Source organism: Protopterus annectens, chromosome 2.part1 (genome assembly GCF_019279795.1).
Source record: "Protopterus annectens isolate FY-2018-M chromosome 2.part1, PAN1.0, whole genome shotgun sequence".
Taxonomy (NCBI): Eukaryota; Metazoa; Chordata; order Ceratodontiformes; family Protopteridae; genus Protopterus; species Protopterus annectens.
In genome coordinates this window covers 442,568,635-442,588,678 of record NC_056729.1, presented here as the reverse complement: position 1 = coordinate 442,588,678, position 20,044 = coordinate 442,568,635, and the positions used below count along the sequence as shown (strand labels likewise).

Sequence of the window (20,044 nt, the reverse complement as noted above, 5' to 3'; positions counted from 1 at the left end):
ATACAACAAATTGTGGAATTGCTTTGTGATAATGAAGAAGCTGAGGAAATGGTTGTGGCAAAAGGAGTGGTGGATTGTTTCTTGACTTTGTTTTTTTTTCCCTCTCTCTTTTTCTGTTTTATCTCTGTACTGCATATGACTGTTGAATTTCTGTATTTTGCTAAGCATATGTGATGAACGTTGTGAAACGTATATGTTCAGTAAAGTATCCCTACTCTTTTCGATAGATGCCATGGGATCTGTTACATCCACCTGAGCTATCACCAACTCTGCCTCAGTTTAACTTCTCATCCAAAGCAAGGCACACTCAGAAGTGTAGCACCCCATAATGCTGCACTGAAGTGTTAGCAATATGTCTTCATGGTGTGGGAATAGAATCCTCAGACTTCTGCACCAAAGGTGAGTGTACTATCTGTTGCGCCAATAAGACACACACACACACACACACACACACACGCACGCACACCCACACCCACACACACACCCACACACACAGACACCACACCACAGATTGATGCTTTACATTTCTCCCATTTATTCACTCGTTTCACATTGTTGATGGTCTTCTTCCTGATCTTGATCTTCCAACACCTGTGGACTCCTGCCTTAACACTGTTAGCCTCATTGCATGGAAGATATGCTGTTAAAATCATGCATCTCTGTTTGTGAGGTTATTCAAAGAAGGAAACCAGATAACCATTTAAAAGAAAGTTGTATCCAGCCTTGTGGAACCAAGGTTATTTTACTGTGTCCAGAAGCAATCTTTGTACCGAATTGTATTCAGTACTTGTACTGCAGAATTAATTGTATATATTGTATGACACAGACTTGTTTTATTACTCAGTGAAGCTACAACTCCCTACAGATTTTGTCTGCTGTTTCCATGCATTTTAACAGAACCTGCTGCTCTCTTTCTATGTATAACTTGAACTTTGGCTTTGCTCTCCTTTGAATTAGCAAATTGACTGCCCTTAAAGTTTCTATCTTTGAAAAAACTTCTAGAGACATTGACTTGTACTGGAAAGATTTCTGAACAGTAGACATTTAATATCAGAGAATCCATACACACTCTTTCTCATTAAAGTGTAAACCTATGAGAACAAAAATCTTCTTTTGTGCATTACGTGATATTAGCTGTTTCACCAAATCAACTTATTCATATAGATTTGTATAGATCTTGGTGAGATTATTAGTTAGGCCTTTACTGGCAGGTAGTAGAGGTAAAGAGGGGTTATCTTTTAGTGGGATTGAGCTCCAAAGGCGGTGATGTCTCCATATTCATAAAGGATATGCACATCTCCAGACTAGTAGTCCAGCATAACGCATCTGAGATACTTCAGGTACAACTAACATTGGGTAAGACGGCGATCCAGGTTTTAGCTTGCTCTAGGTCCCCAACCATGTCCCTAGACTCTCACTCCATGTTCCTAAGCGCCCTGGAATCTATCAAGGTCCAACCCAGCATTCTCATACTAGGAGACTTCAACTACCCCTCCATCAACTGGGAAAACTACTCAAGCACCAATACACTGGACCAGTGCTTCCTGGAATTCATCAATTCTAATGCCTGGACCAGCTCATTCTGACCCCCACAAGAGGAAGAAATTGACCTGGTTATTACTAACATGGGTGACCATTACTCTACACCAAATAGTCAGTCTCTCCCTGGTCAGATCCGACCATAAACTAATCACCATGGAAATCCACATCTCACCCACATGCCCCACAAAGGTAACCACCTTGAAAAACTTCTCCAAAGCTGAGGCTCCTAAAAACAGAGGTAGCTAACTTCACGGCACCCATGCCAGTGGAAAATAGCTGCATGACTGCCAAATCATACACCAATGCACTGTACGAAAATGTACATGCGTGGAACTAGCCATACCCAACAGAAACAAAAAAAAGGAAGCCAATCTGTTGGTTGCCTGCCATTAATAAACTCTACAACAGAAGGAAGAAACTGTTGCAGAAAAAGGTGCCGTCCCAAGACTATAAAAACTCCCTTGTTAGCATCAACAAAAAAGTTGAGATCCGTCATCAAATCCACCAAAGCCAGCTATGAAGGCAGAATTGCAGCAGACACTAAAAACAATCACAAAGCCTTTTGTAGTTATATCAAGAACCTCCATGGCAATACCCAGTTTTGCTCTGAGTTACTGCACAATGGTACCTCCTATACTGAGCCAAAAGATATTGCCAACATACCAGCCGACAGATTTAGTGCCAGCTTTACCCCTCCACCCCAAAGGACCAATCACAGTACCGGAAGAATGCCAGGCACCCAGCATTACTGCAGCACAGGTTAAAGCTGCATTGTCCCATGCCAAGAATACAGCTTCTATGGGACCCGATAATATGCCTGGCTGTGTTCTGCATGAACTACAGTGCGAACTGGCACCACATCTGTGTGCCCTGTTCAGTCACAGCCTCACCTCAGGCTTTGTCCCTGCCAAATGGTGTACTGCTACAGTCATCCCTCTCCATAAAGGGGGAGCGACTACAGACCCTGGAAATTATCACCCCATTAGCCTGACAAGTCTGATATGTAAAGCTGTGGAGCACATCATCATGGACCTGATTAACAAAGATATAGGAAATCTCCAAACTCTAGACCCCACGCCATTTGGCTTTGTGAAAGAGAGATCATGTCTGCTCAACCTGGTTGACTCAGCTGTGGATGAAGGTAAGGCAGTGCATACAGCCTACCCCGATCTGACCAAGGCCTTTGATACCATTCCTCATTCAGTAATTATTGATTAACTCACCAAACTAGACATCAACCCCTGTATCACTAGGTGGGTTGCAAATTGGCTCACAGATAGAACACACAGTGTGAAAGTAGTGGACTGCAAGTCAGACTGCCAGCCAGTCATGAGTGGAGTCCTACATGGATTGGTCCTGGGTCCTCTCCTGTTTGGCATCTACTTCTCAGAAGTCCAGGCCAACACAAAGAAACTCTGGTTGACCAAGTTCGCAGATGACTGCAAGCTGGGAGCCATTATTAACTCCCCAGGTGATGCAGACATCCTATACAAAGGCTTCACTGAGACCAATGTCTGGTGTCAAAACCATGGCCTTAAGCTTAACCCCAAAAAATACGTCATCATCCCCTTTGGTAAAACTCAGTTCCCACTAATTACCACATTGATGGGAGCCCACTGAACACTGAAGACGTTATAAGAGAACTGGGGATGCAAGTTGACAGCAACCCTTCCTTCGACCACCACATTGCCACTGTGGTCAGAAAGTCCTTCTATGTGACGCATTTCATTACCAAGGGTTTTGCATCCAGGAAGAAAGAGATCATCATCTCTCTCTACTCTTCCCTCGTTAGACCAATCTTTGAGAATAATGCCCCATTTGGCATGTACCTCACTAGACACCTGCAACAGCTGGAGAGGCCACAGAAGTACCTCACGAAGAGGATCATAGGCATTAAACACGTGTTCTACATGGACAGACTCAAAAGACTCCAGCTATTCTCTGTCTCATATCACCTACTTACTGGCGATCTTTGCTTGACTTACAAAGCCATGTCTGACCCAGCTCTGTTAGAAATGCTACATCTAAAGAAATCCCAATCCCTCCACACCACACACTCCAGAGACCTCAGCCTCATTACCACAATCAACAGAACATGCTGGATGGACAGGTTCCTCACCCAGACACTGCCCATGCTCTGGAATAGACTTCCCATACATGTCAAGCAGAGCACCTCGCTGTCCCTCTTCAAAAGAAATCTTGATGAGTGGATGGGTTATAGAAAGTTCACCACGGGGATCACTCCAGTGGCTGTACTTGATAGAGGCACTGGGAACTAATGTCTGGTGGCACGATGCCAGGGCACTTCTATGGGAGCTAGGCTTGTAAAGGCTCCAGGGTCATTAGCTTAGTACACACCTATGAACCTATGATGGATGCCAGAAAAGAGGGGAAGAACATGGGCAGGTAATGCCCATTGTATACTAATGTGAGTGTTGTACAAAAAGGGCTGGCAACAAATGAAAACTGCTCAAAAAGACTCCAGTATTGCAGCTTCCAGAGGCACAGAGAAGGTTGGGGAGGGGTGTATGTGTTTTTCCCTTTTAGTTTAAACTCTTGGTGGTATTGCAGACAACCATGCAATGTCTATGGTACCATAGTAGCATGGAGACATACACCCAACTGTAGAGCCTGGCAAGAGTGCTTGTACTTCTTGACATGTATTGCTCCTTCCATCTGTCCCCTAAATGCTCAACTCAGCTCCAGTGTGACAACAACCCCCCCCCCCCCATGGGTAAGTCAGCATTAACCTCTCGTCATCTGACACCTGCAATGCCTAGGACTACTTCTTGAATCATGGTTGCCTGCTTCACAGTCAGGTTGACATTCATTTTAATTAACTAGTCACAATGATATTCAGCACTATGCCACTTCTCTGATTACATTTTTGAGCAAAGACTGGTTTGAAGCTGAAAGAAAGAAAAATTATTGAAGAAAATTTAATTCATTTTTCAGGGTACTTTGACTTTTTGGCATTTCATGGAAATTATGTAATAAAAGTAGCACTTAATAGAATAGTATCTAGACATGATTTAAATAAATATTTGCCTTGCTGTATTTGTTCACTGTGGAACAGATTTGATTTCTTTTGTTGGTATTATTGTTATTAGCATAATTTGCTGATGTGTTGTTGCACTTTATTTTACAACCTGTTATTCTAGAGTTACTGAGAGAGAAGTTGGTGGATTGTCTTTGGCGGAAGGGCTGGAGATGAGCAGCCCAGTCTGCAACAAGTCTGTATCCAGTAGTAATGAAGAGCCATACACTACTGAAAGAATGAGCCGGGTACCTGGTGGTTACAGACCTCTGACACAACCTTTCCAAGCTTTGACCATAGACTTCAACAATCTCCAGGTAAGAATGGAGCTGTATGACAAAATTAATAACTGTAGCATCGTTTACTAAATTCTGATCTAGAAGATTTCAGGGCCTTTGTTCCATTATCGTGTCACATTCAATTACTGAATGAATGGAGTGTTGCAAAACAAGTTGACCACATTATGTCCACTTTTCCCTGCATTAGCATTATTGTAAAGTAAAATATGGATCTGATTTCAGAGGTCTTTTGTAATGTATAATTGTTGAGATGTCCTTTTGTGAAGCCCCCATCTCAGCACATTTTTCAGACAGTTGTCTAGATCTCACACAGTGTGCCTGTGTGCAAGCATGTGCTTCATACCATTATGTGAATAACTGGAGCAGGAGTGATTTTTCTAACAACCTTATTTCCTTTTTTCCCCCAAGCTGTATGCACAGTTTAAAGCTTGACCTTCCTATTTGCTATAGGAAGAATACCCATACTAGATGTGTAAAGCACTGAAATATTGTAAATGTTCTGTTTTTATCAGATTACAAACCAGTACACTGGAACTTCCCGTACTTTCTGGAAGAAGAGCACAATGTGTCTCATTTCCAGATGTGTGATTGTTTCTACATGGGCACTTTCAGGAAACTAGGGAAGAAGTTTGAGGCCTACATTACTCTAAGGAAGATGGTATTTGTGGTGGATGCTGTATGGAAGAACTGTAGGATGGTTCGTCACTTGTTCCTAGACTATCCCAGACCAAAAGAAGACTATAAGGGGTTTGAAGGCCCGGCATCACTGACAAAGACTCCTACTTCAGAGTCTGCTTATGAGGTGGCTTTTCACTCTCATTCTTAGTGCCGTGGGTGCTGCTGGATTAGTGAAGGGGTGTTATCGCACCCATTGTCAACTGATGATGAGATTATAGCAGTAGGTGTATATATATAGCAAACAACCTGGAGGCTAAATTCCATAGTTTCTATGCTCACTCGACCCCTAACCGGGAAAAGCCGAAAGACACAACAACAACAGTGAATGGTTTAAATAGTGTAAAAAAGTCACATGCACAAACAGTTGACCATTAAAATTAAAGGAACAGTATGCTCTTAAAAACATTGTATGTAATGGCAAGTATGTGAAACTTAAAGGCTTGTAAAAACCTAATCTAAAAATGGGTATAAAAACTCATATAATGTTTATAAAGAGGCAGCTGGCTTATATATGAAATATACATATATTGTGCAACAAATGTATTTTTGAAAATGAAATTGTCTGGGAAGGGAACAAAATTACCTTTGATTTGTTTTATGATTATATGTCTAATACATGTGATTTTTTTTTAAATTTAAGAAATGCTTCTCTTCCTCGAACATTGACTTTTTAGATATTACCATCACTAAAGATGATAATGGTATTCTTAACACCTGTTTGTACAAGAAACCTGTTAAATGTAGCAACACTTTACATAGAAACAGTATCTGTCCTCATTTCATTGTGGATATTAAAAGGATTTTAAAGTGCATTTACTCCACCCTGGTTTCCACTGATTTCTTATTTCTTAGTCTGCACTGTCAGTTGAAATCCACCCATGGAATCTGTCTTGAAGTGTGCTATTTTTGCAGCCAGGAAGCATTTGGATTCAGCTTGTCATGCTGTTAAGGAGATAGAAGCCCTGTGTATACCCACACCAGTGGAACCATCTTGACTGATTATTGTAGGATTGATTCAACATTTTAGTCTTTGAACCAATATGTGTCCTGCAGATTGCAACAGTTTTCCAACTTATTGCCTAATGAGAAGTCCAAAGCTAGATAGAATGGGTAAAGGAGTTTTTTTTTCTCATTTACCACATTGAGACTGAAAACTCTTAATTATCTGTCTCACTTGTCTTAAGTTGTGGTTCTACATTGTTGACTCGGTGCTGGAAAAGCTGGCATGCCTGCTTCTGTCTGTAAGGCACAGGAAACACCCTTACCATAGTCTCCATGGTGGAATTTCACACAGCCTGCTGGAATTTTGACTGTGTTGATACTACAACTAAGGTAACTCTCAGAGGTGTGCCTGTGACAGATGCTGAAGCTTAGGCTGTCCTCATTTAAGTATGATGTTAGGCAAGTCATGGAATTGCTGTGAAAAGGTAATGTCACCTCAGATGGGAGCTGGTTGAGGTGCTCCATAGGAGGAACCAACACTAGTCACAGTCGAGAGTCTGTACCATCCCCACCAGCTTCTTTCTGCTCTAGTCCATCCAGCCAGAATAGAGAGACATGCTGGGGATGTTGAAAGTGAAGAAGAAAATGTTGCAGCTCAGATGGGTAGTGGCATGAGGCAGAAGGTGAAATGAGAGCGAGTGTGGACACAGAAGACAGGGATTTTGTGATTGGGTAATTGGAAACAAAAAAGATTAAGAGTTTTGCCATGTGAGAAAGGAGTGGTGGCCAGATTGGCCATAAGACATTGGAGGAGGTAACCAAGGTGATTTATTTTTTTTATTTGTTAAATGGATTAATTAACTGGTCCTTGGAGCTTTTTTATCCATGATTTTGGATAGCGGCACATGTCTACAAGAGAACAGAATAACACAATAGTACAAAACAGTACAAAAGAAGACAGGTTATATCACATAATTCAGTAAATGGTTGTGTAGAAAAAATAATACTGAGTAATGGATGATGGCAGATTAATTCAGTATAGGCAGTAGTTCAGAATACCAAAATCACTGGGTAATTTTACATAGGGCTGTCTATAAATGAGTGACAGTCACAGAGGGAGTGGTGGTGCTGTCATAGGAAATAGCTGAGATGGTAGCAGGCAGGGTGAGGGAGATGGCAAAACAGTAGTAGGGTGGGGGTTGAAAGTAGCCTTCTCAGAAGTTTTACCTGCACCTGCAGGCAGTACACATAGGAAAGGAACTGGGAGTATAATTGGCTGCAGAAGTGGATAAGGAAAACAGGCAGGGGAGGAGGATCCCTGGTGAGAGAGTAATTTGGAGAGAATGTAAAGTGTTTTTTACTGCTAGGGATGTGTATAGTTCAACATTTGTACTTTTAAACTAAGTTGGAAAAAGGTGGTGAGTGTCACAGAAACTAATGAGGTAAGCATTCAGGCAATAAATCTAAGGTAAAAAAGGGGGGGGGCAGCATTGATGGTGTTATGGAAACATGAGCCATTGACTGGAGGGGAAAGGATAGGACATGGAGGTACCTTGGGTGTAGGCTATTCAAGAATGACAGAGAGAAGACAAATGAAAGCGGAGTAGCAATTTACTTAAATAATTAATGAGATGTGATGTCATGGAGGAGGAAGAACAAACTAGAAATGGGCCTGGAGAGCAGACAGTTTCAGAACCTAGCTTAAAAGCTCTGGTAGTTAAGGTAGAGGAAGACGGTAAGAGAGTTGCTGGAGTGAGAGTGTTTCTTCCTGAAAAGGATGAGAGACTGGAGGAGAGAGAGAATAAAACCAAAAGGGAAGGGGTAATACTTTTGGGGATCCGAATAATTGTATTTGATTATACGTGCAACTGTTTCACAACTATGTTTTCTATCCTGCTCACATTGATGTTTATGCTGTTGTTTACTGTATAATGCAAACTTACTTTTTATAGGTTTTGTCTTGCTTGCCTATATGGATTATTTTTTTGTATTCTTGCCTTCTTGGCCTGGGCTGTACCCGGAAAAGACTGGTAGACCAGTTGTATTATCCCATTTAACAATTGATAAGTAAATAAGTAAATGTTTGTTACAAATGTGTCTTGATAATCTCTAGAGCTTTTATCCTTGAGTCTGTTTTGCTCAGTTGGACCATCCCTGGTAAGAAATGAAAATATATTAAATAAATAATAAATAAAATGAATAAAGAAGGAAGTAAAAAAGTAAATCAGTCAATCAATGAATCAGTCAGATTTGGAGATTCCAAGTGTTAAGTTAGAGAGTTGTGAGTGTATGTCAGGCATGTTCAGGACTAGTCTTGCATTAAGGCAGTTCCAATTCAGTCAGCTCAGAGCTAAGGGTCTTATTGTCTTTCCTTACTATCCACGCTGTTATAGTTGTGTTATTAAACCCAGTGTATCTCTTGTCTGCCCCTTATGGTAATGTGACAATATAATTCCCTCCCTCGGCCTGTTTATTGGCTGTTGACAGTAAGCACATAAATATCACCAGGCTAGAAGACCTTTGATAAAATTGCTTAATCATGAGTGTACTGATACTGCTTGCACTGATTTTAGTATTAAATTAACAAGTTTTTTAAGTGTATAGGTCCTTGCTGGTGGCAGAAGAAGGTTTTCAGGCTAGTTGTTTCATACTGAACTTTAAATTCACAGTATCAAGTCCACCCAAACATTATCCTAAAACCAAACTCCAAGCAGTTATAGTTACCCCTGCCCCCAGAGTCATTCCTGTTGGCATCATGGACCAGCACTTCCCAAAACTTCTGTATCTAGCCTGATTGAGATGATATCTTGAGACAGTACTGGAATTGTCTCATGCAGTTTAATGATAACCTATTATGCAAACAGCGTAACAGTGTGTGAGAGAGTCATATATAATATACTTGGAGGCAAAAATCTCACAAAGAGTAAACTCGGACATCAGAATCGTCTGCAATACACCACACACCACACCTCTCCAAGGCCATCAAAATACACACAATCCATCATATGCTGAGGTTCTAAAGATTAACTAGCCTAAACCTCAAAGATCTCCGGATCACTATGTAGGCACAAAGCACACTCAGTAAGTTAAGCTTACATTCTCACATAGCATAAGGAGTCCCAAAGTCAAAGATGCTGAGTCCATAAGCCAGGCATTGTCCCAGCCAAACACTCTTGTTATAGGTGACTCCATTATAAGACATATAGATGTGCCTCTTACCAGGCTGAGCAAGGAAAGAGTGAAAGTTAGTTGCTTGTCTGGTGCCAGGATCCGTCAGATCACGAGTGTGCTGAAGTCCTTGAACAAGTACCAGTATGACTCTGCCTTAGTTCATGCTAGTGTTAATGACTTGAGGTTTACCTCCCTGGACTACATGAAGAGAGACACGATGGAGCTGTCAAATTATGTGTCAAGGACAGTTATAAGCCTTCTACCTTCTTCAAGGATGATACCGCAGTATGAGCAAAAAATAATTAACTTCAATAATTGGTTTAGTTTTTGGTGTCATAAAAATGTGATCCAGTATTTGTCATCCTGGAAGGATATGATTGATGGGCCATGCTGCTTTACCAGGGATGGCTTACATCTGACCCTTGGGTTTTGATTATTGGCAATGACATTGTCTGACCTCATAGTGTCTTTTTTTAGGCAGTGCCAAACTGAGAAATCTATCAACATAGTGAAACAAGCAAAGGAAAATATGAATGTGTTACCGATCAGTGTCAGGAACCTAAACAAGAAACTGTACTCCCTATAAGCCCTGCTCACCCTGGAGGACATGGATTTCTGTGCAGTGACTGAGACATGGTTTAAATAGCAGAGAGCACTCCAGCAGTACAGGGCTTACAACACCTTCCACATGTTTAGACTAACTACTGTGCAGGAGGGGGAAAAAGGTGATGGTGTCTCAGTCTTTATCCAGAAGAGACTCACATCAAGTCTGGTAAAGCTGCATGATACACTAGAGCTTATTCATGTCCAAGTAAACATCAGAAAGGTCCTGTACCATGTATTAACTAGCTAGAGAACTCCCTGTATGACACAAGATAGCCACAGTGCTTAGCTACAGGAACTAGAATCCCTCAGTATTAAACCCAATGCCATTTTCCTAAGTGATCCAAACTATCCAGCTATAGACTGGGAAACCTACACCACCACTAGTGCACAAGCACAGAGATTCCTGGATTTTGTTAATACACATGCCCTGGTGTAATTAGTAAGAGTTACCCACTAGGGGGAAATAACATCTTGGATCTTGTCTTACTAATATGGAAGCATTTTGCACAGTCCCTTGCATATCTTCATCACTTGTTAGGTTTGACCATAAAGCAGACTTCTTCAAAATACAATTAAAACCAGAGATCCCATCCACCCAAGGTTCCTTTATAAATTTATTTTAAGACAAACTACCTGCTACCGAATGATACATTGGCAATCTCCCCACCAAACACAGTTATCTCCACTGAATACATAGAAACATGCACTACCACATTATATCAGTAAGTAAATAGCTGCACTGATGCAGCTGTACCCCACAGGAACAAGTACAGGGCAAACCCCAGAAACAAACCTACATGGTGGAACCATAATATCAATAAGCTTTTTAATAAAAGGAAAATAATTTTGACCAAAAGTAAAAAGAGAAATTCCCAAATTATTAGAGCCCAAGTCACTGAAATAAACAACACAGGAGCTTAATAAAATCCACCAAAGCCAAGTCTGAGGCTAAAATAGTTACCCAAGCCAAAGACAATCGCAGTGTATTTTTTTAGTTATGTTTGTAATGTCAAAATACAAAGCAATAGTGCTCTGAGCTGATTGTGAATGATGTTGCCTACACTGAAGCAAAATATATGCAAACTTACTGGCCAATACATTTAGCTCTAACTTTACCCCTCTTTCCCCTCCATTTGTCTCTCAAGATATACCTGAAACTGGCTGACACCAGCTATTACACAAGACTAAGTCCTAAAAGTGCTATCAAAAGTGAAAAATACTGCATCTGTGGGTCCTAACAGTATCCACGGATGCATCTCAAATAGCTTGAAGCACAATTTACCCACACCCCTAACAACACTGTTCAATCTAAGCCTCCATGCAGGTTTTTTACCAAGTGAATAGAGAACAGCTACAGTCATTCCCCTACATAAGGAAGAACCTTCCAAAAGCTCAGGCAATTACAGACCCATAAGTCTGACAAGCCTCATATATACAGCCGTGAGAAGAATTATCATGGAATCGATCAGTCAGGTCACAGGGAACCTTGCAGCACTGGTCCAGTCTCAGTTTGAATTCATCAAGGGCAAGTCATGCTTTCTCAACCACATGTATTTTTTTTTTTTTTTTTGAAAAGGTCATCAAAGTGATGAATGGTACCTCAGCCTGGCCAATGCTTTTGACACCGTTCCCCACTCAGAAATAGAAGAGCTAAATAAACTGGAAACAAACTCCTATGTCACCCGTTGGATGGCCAGCTGGCTGACAGATGGGACACAGGAAGTCAAAATAAGGGAAGTTACCTCCACAGAGGGACCAGTCACCAGTGAATTTGCCCATGGGTTTGTGATGGGACCTCTCCTGTTTGGCATCTGCTTTTCTGAAGTAAAAGCCAATGCCAAAGGGCTGTTGCTGACTGAGTTTGCAGATGACTCCAAGCTGTGAGCAGTCATTGAATCCTAAATGGCTTAGCCATCCTGCAGTAAGGTTTGTCCTAAATAAATAACTGGTGCCAAAATCATGGACTGCAAATAAATGCCAAAAAATGCATTGTTGTACCCTTTGGGAAGTCATCTACCCCAGGGAACCACCACATTAACAATAAGCGCCCCTGCGAGTTCAAGATTTAGGAATTCATGTGGACAGTAACCTACTTTTGACCAACTTGCCTTCATTGTTGTAAGAAAGCCCTTCTATATTGCACAGCTTGTAAACAAAGGGATTGTGTCTAGACATCTGGGGATGTCATTGCTCCCCCTTTATTCAGTCTTTATTAGGCCAGTCATTGAATATAATGCCCCCTTTAGCATGCATCTGTCCAGGCACATGCAACAACTGGAAAGCTCACAGAGATACTTTACTAAACCAAACAACATGTCCTACATGGACCAAATTAAGGCCCTGTCACTATACTACAGATTGTTAAGAGGTGATCTGCGTCGGGCATACAAGGCATCTTTAGACCCAGTACTTATGGATTTGCTGCTCATCCACAAGTCAAATGGCATTAGAAATACTCTATTTAGGGATCTAAACCTCTTCTGCAACATCAGTAGAATGGTTTGGAGGGACAGGTGTATTTAGCAGAGGATACCACCACTCTGGAACAGACTCCCCATCGACATAAAGCAGAGTTCATCTCTGTCCATATTCAAGCTCAACTTGGGTGTATGAATGGGAAACAGAAAATTTACTCCAGGGCTGCCCCTGTGCTACTAATGGAGAGATGCACCTCCTAAATAATTTATCCCATGCATGGGTCCCCTCAAATTGTGTATGGTATGATTTCAGTTATTCCTTTTAGAGGTAATGTAAAATTATTGACTGTGAGATGGATAAGGCCAATCTCTAACCAAATGAGCACAAAAAAAAAGGAAATTGTCTAGGCTTAAAATGGCCAGCAGCTAGCCTTGCACTTGCCTATGAACCTGTGAGAGGGATCAGGAGCTGACTGAGATCTTGAACCATGGGGAGGTCGTTAGTTTATGCAGGACTTTGCCAGTGATCATGCAGCTGAGTAGTTTTAGTGAGGGAAGAGTAAGAATGCTTAAGATAATGGTGTGCCTTTGTAGGAGAATGGCTTATTCTATCCTTGAGGAGAAAGAAATCAAGCAGGAGTAGAGACTGGGAATAAATCAAGGGAGTAAACAACATGAATGAATCAAAGACAGTGTACATAGAACTATCTACTTTCTGTGTTCCAAGGGGTATGGCTGACTTCTCTTTAGTTATGGATATCTTTAACTTTAAAAAGGACCCCTGGTAATTAAAGCTGTAATGAGGACTGTTGAGGAGGTCATGCCATGCTGCCACAGGATGCCTAGGTGGAGTTGCAGAACATGATGGACACCTTTTGGCATGTACGTGTCTGGGTTCCAAACTTGAGGTTCCTTTTTTTCACTCTGGATGGATTTCACCTTCAATACAGGATGCTGCCTTTTAGTTTTTCCTTTTCAGTCAGTGTTTTACTAAGATAATAGCATTAATAGTGGAAGCTTTACAAGATAAAATAATTTTTCCTTATCTGGTCTGTTGGCTGCATATGACGTCATCAGTGGACTTACTCGTAGAACCCTTGGCTTGGGTGCTGCAATGTAACTGCCCTAGGTTGCAGCTGAAAAGGGTCCGTTGATCAGTCCACTTATCCAGTTATCAAATTGAAATAAAAAAACAGAAATTAATGAATGGGTGTTGCCCTGCGTTTTTAAATAAACTAGAATATACAGTCTATGATGTCATCTCAGAGGACTGATTTTATTGGTTAGGGTTGGACACATTCCTCTGAGAGTTGTGTTGAGATCACAGCACACCGTCCATAAGATATCCTGAAGCACTAGATAAGGTGTCAGATGTAGAGGTCATAAGGAGAATTGACACTCTGACATCTGTGCTGTGTACATCAAGTAATCTCACCACATACCTAGCTTGCAACATGGCAGATGGTGTGACTAGGGCTGCAGGTGCTGCAGTTACATCTCTGAATACTGCATTTACTGGCTCATTGTGCAGCCTGGAGAGGAGGATGAGAAAGAAGTTAAGACTGCAGCAGCTGTTGGTGTCAGATTTACAGCTCCCCGATATCCCTTTTACTGGATGTAGAAGAGTCCGTGTCAGTTATGGCTCAGTTCTGAACAACAGTAAAGGAATCAGCAGTCAAGAAAGAGCCAATGTGGTCATAGGACAGTTTTATTGTCAGTTGTTAACCTAGTGGTAGAAATGACTGCAAAACTCTGGTATTCTGCAGACCCTAGTAAGGGGGAAGCAGTAAGATTCCAAGAACTTTGCCCAGTTGCTCAACTGTAGAGGCAGCCATGTGCAGTCTGTCCCTCCATCTGTTAGCATGGAAGGCAATCACCCATATCAGATGGATATTTGTTATAGTAAAATCACCAGTGTCAGATGGATGTTTGTTATAATATCCAGAGGAATATAATTTCATTCATTAACCACCCCAAGCTTCTCAAATGCCCCACCCTCATCTTAAAAGGATGGCACAAAATGTGGTCTGAAACTACCTTCTGAAGAAACTCAAACTAAGTAGTCCCACTTTATCAGAGGGGGTCTAGAATCTACTGTAGGTTTTCGTAGTGCCAGGAAAAATTACCATAGTTCTATCCTAGACTTAAGTGTTTTCAGCCAGTTCATGTTGAAGCAAAAATTCTGGATGGTCACTCTGCAATCCATTCTTTCTTACTTGTGAAGAGGAAATTGGCTATGTTATTTTAACTGCAAACGTTGTACCCGGATATAAAAATCACTGGAGAGTCAAGCCATCACTGACTCTGAACTCTGCATCTAGGAAATTCACAACATGAGTGACCACATTTAAAACAAACCATAGACTTCAAGGAGACAAAGTCTTCCCATTCCTTGATGACTATCTCCTGGCTACTCAAACATTAGTGAAACTGATGTCGTCCCAGGATTCTCTCCTAACAAAGTTCCGGTTGTGGAGATCACTTTAAACTTTGCCAAGACTCAGATGTAGTCCAAATAGTTGATAATGTTTTAGTCTGTTTATTGGGTACCCTTCTTTGCAAAGCCAGCCTTCCTTCTGAAAAAGATTCCTCTGTTGCGGAAATTGTGTCCGATATCTTTTACTTCCGTGCCATGTTAGCCACCAGATTCCTCAGAGCTTGGAAATCGTAGCAGTCAAAATCTTCTTAATTCTGTTTGTGAGGTGCCATAAGAGTGTCCTCCAGTAGACACTCAGGACTGAATGAAACACTGACTCAATGTCTGCGCTGTCCAGAATTTCTGGTGCATGTTGAAGACCTCTGGATCGGTGGCTTCTTTATGCTAACCTGCCTGTAGGCAGCCCCTTTGAAATCCTCAGTCCCCAGGTGACTATAACCATGGATGCTTTACCCATATGATGGGGACCATTTCCCACAACCGAATATCCAACGCATATGGTAATGGCTTTTATGTGCTTTTGCATTTATGTAATTGCCTCCACTTATGAATGGCCTACCTTATAGTCTAGTGTGAGAAACTATAGTGCAAGCATTTGGGGTAAAAGAGAGGAGTTGGAGCTTAGAAAAGTTTAGATCAGTGCTGATCCAAATGCAAGCTGGTTTTACAGCCCTTTTGATGAGAATGAACTATGGTTTCTGCCTTTTTTCATTTCTCCAAGTCTTTTGGGCTTCTAATACCATGACGGGAATGGACCCCATTCCTAAGTCAAAGTACAATTAAAGTTCTTGAAATTAATATTGTTTCACTCTTTGACATTAGCCAAAAGTGCTCTTCAGAGCACCCGCAATGTGCCCAGTAATGACTCTTCCTGCAATTTGTACGGTGTTACATGAATTGGTAACATATCTAAATACGATTGTAAATTCTTTTTTATAAGATCTGTTGCTCCTATTACTACTGGACCTGTCTGGGTATCTTTCTTCCACATGGCTCTCGTTTCTGTCTGCAGATCCAGGTATTTTATGACTTTGTGTCTCACTGTACGCTAGACACTGTAGTCACTGGGTGTGGCAATTTCAATGATCAATGCTACTTTTGTCTTCTTTTCTTGGACCACTATATCCGGTTTTCTGGCATCTATCTTTTGAACTGTTGGTATTGGGTGATCCCATGTGATATAAACTTCATCATTTCTATGATTCTTTGTGGCTCATGTTTCCATGTTTTTCAGCCACTTCGATACCATAATATTTGCACAATCTCCAGTTTAACAGTCTCGCCATATTATTATACCTCTCAGTATACAGTCCCTCTTCCATTAGTGAGTTGCAACCAACAACAAGGTGTGTGACTGTTTCCAATTCAGTTTTACAAAGCCTACATATGTCTGTTTCTCCCACATGTTCAATGGACTTTGTAAACCAGCGTGTACGTAGCCCACTATCTTGGGCTGCCAATAATAACCTTTCATTTCTTGATGTGAATTCACCTCTCCTTAACCATTCCTGTGTTCGTTCTTGATCAACACGAGGCTCTTCCAGAAGGTTTCTATACTTACAACTATATTTATGTTTTTTCCACATTTCCTACCATCTCATGTGGTCCTTCACCTTATATTCTTTCTTTTGTTTTGTAGCACATTCAGTTGCTGCCTGGGTTTTATCTACTTTTGGTATAATTTCCATTCCTTCTGCAAAATTAAGCAGAGATGTCATCTTAGATTTATTCTCTTCCTGTTTCAAAACTTTCACTACATTTGGATCCTGTGAGGTCATCAGATATATCTGGAGTCCCATGATTGTAGATCTATACATGTAATCAATTTCACAGAGGCCTATCCCTCCTGTGGAGTGGGGAATATATAATCTTGGTGTATACACTTCTTCTTCTTCTTTCGGCTTTTCCCGGTCTTGGAATACACTGATTTTTATAAATCATTTGGTAAGCATGAAGCATCCTTCTTGTTTTAATATCCAGTCTATCCAACACTTTTTGGGGCCAGTCAGTCACTCCAAAACTATAAGTTAGGACAGGAAGAGCAAATCGATTTATGGCTTGGATCTTGTTCCTAGATGTCATTGCTGTTTTCAGGATTAATTTAAGTCTTCTAAAGTACTCCTTACTGAGCTTTTTTCACATTTGTTCATGTTTTATTGCCGATCCTTCATCAATTCTCAAATATTTATACACTCCCTCTTGCTCAAGTTCTTTTATATCACATTCTTGTCCCAAACTTATGTTTTCCTGGTGCTGCAGTTTTCCTTTTTTAAAGGTTGCTTTTGCATATTTATCAAGACCAAATGACATTCCAATATCATCTGAAAAAGTTTTGAGAACTATGGCTGTGTATGTCTTTTGATGTTCTTCCATATCACTATTGCATTATTCTTTACAACTAGGATCCCATGCCAAGTGCAGCCCAGTGTCCGGCCAGTGTACCAAAGCCTTTTGGTTGTAAAGGTTACACCATATGTCACACATATGCTCCCTGCGCATGGCGTAGGGCCTAAAGGTGACATCTGGGATGTAACATCCTCAGAATTTGTTTGCCGCTAGTCCGATTGCCATCTTCGATTGTTGGTCTGAACTTTTGTTTGTCTGCTGGTTTCTACCACTTTCAGATAAATGTCCTGTTGGGGTTTTTTGGTTTTATTACCTTACGTTTACTTGTTGTCTGGTTGTTGGGTTTCATGTCATCCAGAAAGGGGAAATGCCGGTGCAGAAGACAAGATTCCTCACAAAGATCATCATGAGCAGTGTTTGTTCTGTTTAAGGGATTCCCATGACCATACGTCTTTGTCAGTTCTTTGTCCCTAAGACATTGCAGAGTCATCTTTCTTCCCTCACAATTCACCTTGAGAACCAGTGTCTTAAATTGTTGGCTAAGGATATCATGGAAGGATCTTCCTGGCCTGAGGGCCAGGTGTCTGTGAAGAAAAAGGCCAAGAAAGTCCCCTCTGATTCTTTGGCTATACCGCCTCCACAAGACGTCTCTTTTGAGGCTGGTAAAAGTCCGAAAGAGCATCCGGTTTCTTTTACGGATTCCTCTGCCACATCTGCTTCGAAGGCTGGCATGGACCCAACTTCACACACATCTTTGAAGATTTTGCAGACGTCTGCCTCGGATGCACAGGGGGAACAGCAGCTAGTTATTACTGAAGGAACTTGGAGTGTTCCTCAAATTTTAGTAAGATAAGAGGTTCCGACTACCATTATTGAATGCCGTCAGGTCTGAGCCTCCAGAGTTTTTTTTAAGGCTGATGACCCACTCAGAAAGAAGGAGACAACTAAACATATTTCACCTGCTCCAAAAGATCCTCAATGTGAATGGTAAAACTTCACTCAAGGCCTGTTTAATGCCCTTCTGACTCCTAAGCCTCCACAGGGTGTTCTTGTCCCTGCTCCCCCTTTGGTCTTCTACCCCTCTTAAGAGACCCAGGGAACAGGATACTTCTGAGGAGGATACTGCTGATTCTGAGGAAGAGTCCTTCACTTATTCCTCCCAGATTCCTTTACCACTTAGACTGTTCTTCCTCAGAACTATAGTTATCAGTCCTGACTCTCCTTTTGAGAAGATTTCTTTTGGTGATACTGTTTCCAGAATTATTACATTTTTCAAATGGGACTGTTCTCAGTTGTCTGATGTTCAGATGATGTACTATGAGCTTCTTTAAACGGAGTCTCCTAGACTCACTGCTGTTCTTCCTGTTCTTGCAGCCTTGCTGGATAGCTTTTCTACTGCTTCTCAGGCACCTGACTCCCAACTCCCTGCTCCCCCCAAAAAATTATAGGTTTTATAAAGTGCCAGAGGACTGCAAGTTTCTTTACAAGTGTCATTCTGCTGACCCCTCTGGTGTCAGTGGCTTCTGACAAGCCTTCCAAATTGTTGCTTTCCACTAAATTGCTGCCACCTGATAAGGATAGTAGAGCTATGGAGAGACTGGGTAAGAAGGTGTATACTTCTGCTATCCTAGCCTTTAGAAATGACATGAATAGGTACATTTTGGCTGCTCTCTGTCAAGCCTGTCAGGCTATTTCTGATCTCCCTGATTCTGAGGGGAAGGCCTCTGCACTTGCTTTGCTTGAGACATCCTCCCAAGTAGCTCACTATTCCATTAAATTTAGCTATGATGCAGCTGATGCTTCATCTAGAGCTGTTTTTTTAAATCTGTTTTGAGGAGACATTCTTGGCTTAGACTTCATCCTTTGCCTGTTGATGTCAAAGCTAAACTGATGGATGCTCCTCTGGATAATAAGCATTTGTTTGGTGCTGCTGGAGATTTGTTTAAGTCCATGTAAGAAAAGGGCAAGGCCTTACAAGAGTTGAAGCATGTTTTTGTTTCCCCTGTGCCCAAGTTTAAGAGGAATTATCCTAATAAGCCTGCCTTTGTCTATAGACAGTCTTGCCCTCCCCAAAGGGAAAAAGGGTGGTAGAAGGGATCCCCCTGCTTAGGCTACCAAACTTCTCTTCAGAAGTATAATTTCCTGACAGACCAGGTGATGTCTGACTGTCCTGTTGTCAGCCATGTTCCTCTTTCTCTGTGCCTTTCCCTTCCTATTTGGGTAAAAATCACACAAGACTTTTGCGTTCATTCCGTAATTCGGTAGGGTTATTACATGGTTTGGAAATCCCCCCCACATACACACAGACACACACACACACACAGACACACACACAGACACACACACAGACACACACACAGACACACACACAGACACACACACAGACACACACACACACACACACACACACACACACACACACACACACACACACACCTTTTTTGGGGCATTCTTCAGCTTCCTCAGGAACAACTGCCCCTTTTCCCAGAGGTGCTTTGGTCAAGAAAGAATTCAGGAAGTTCCAGCTCCTCAGAGGGGAAAGGGGTTTTACTCGAGAATGTTCCTGGTC

General features: G+C 41.5%; 1 protein-coding gene across 1 annotated transcript in view; it reads left to right on the top strand.

Moving 5' to 3' along the window:
* Positions 1 to 20,044, top strand: part of PRMT9 (protein arginine methyltransferase 9) — a 907,971-nt gene that overhangs the window by 473,942 nt on the left and 413,985 nt on the right. The window contains exon 8 of the mRNA XM_044062247.1: positions 4,704 to 4,896. Coding sequence (XP_043918182.1) covers positions 4,704 to 4,896 — 193 coding nt within the window. The remainder of the gene's footprint in view (positions 1 to 4,703; positions 4,897 to 20,044) is intronic.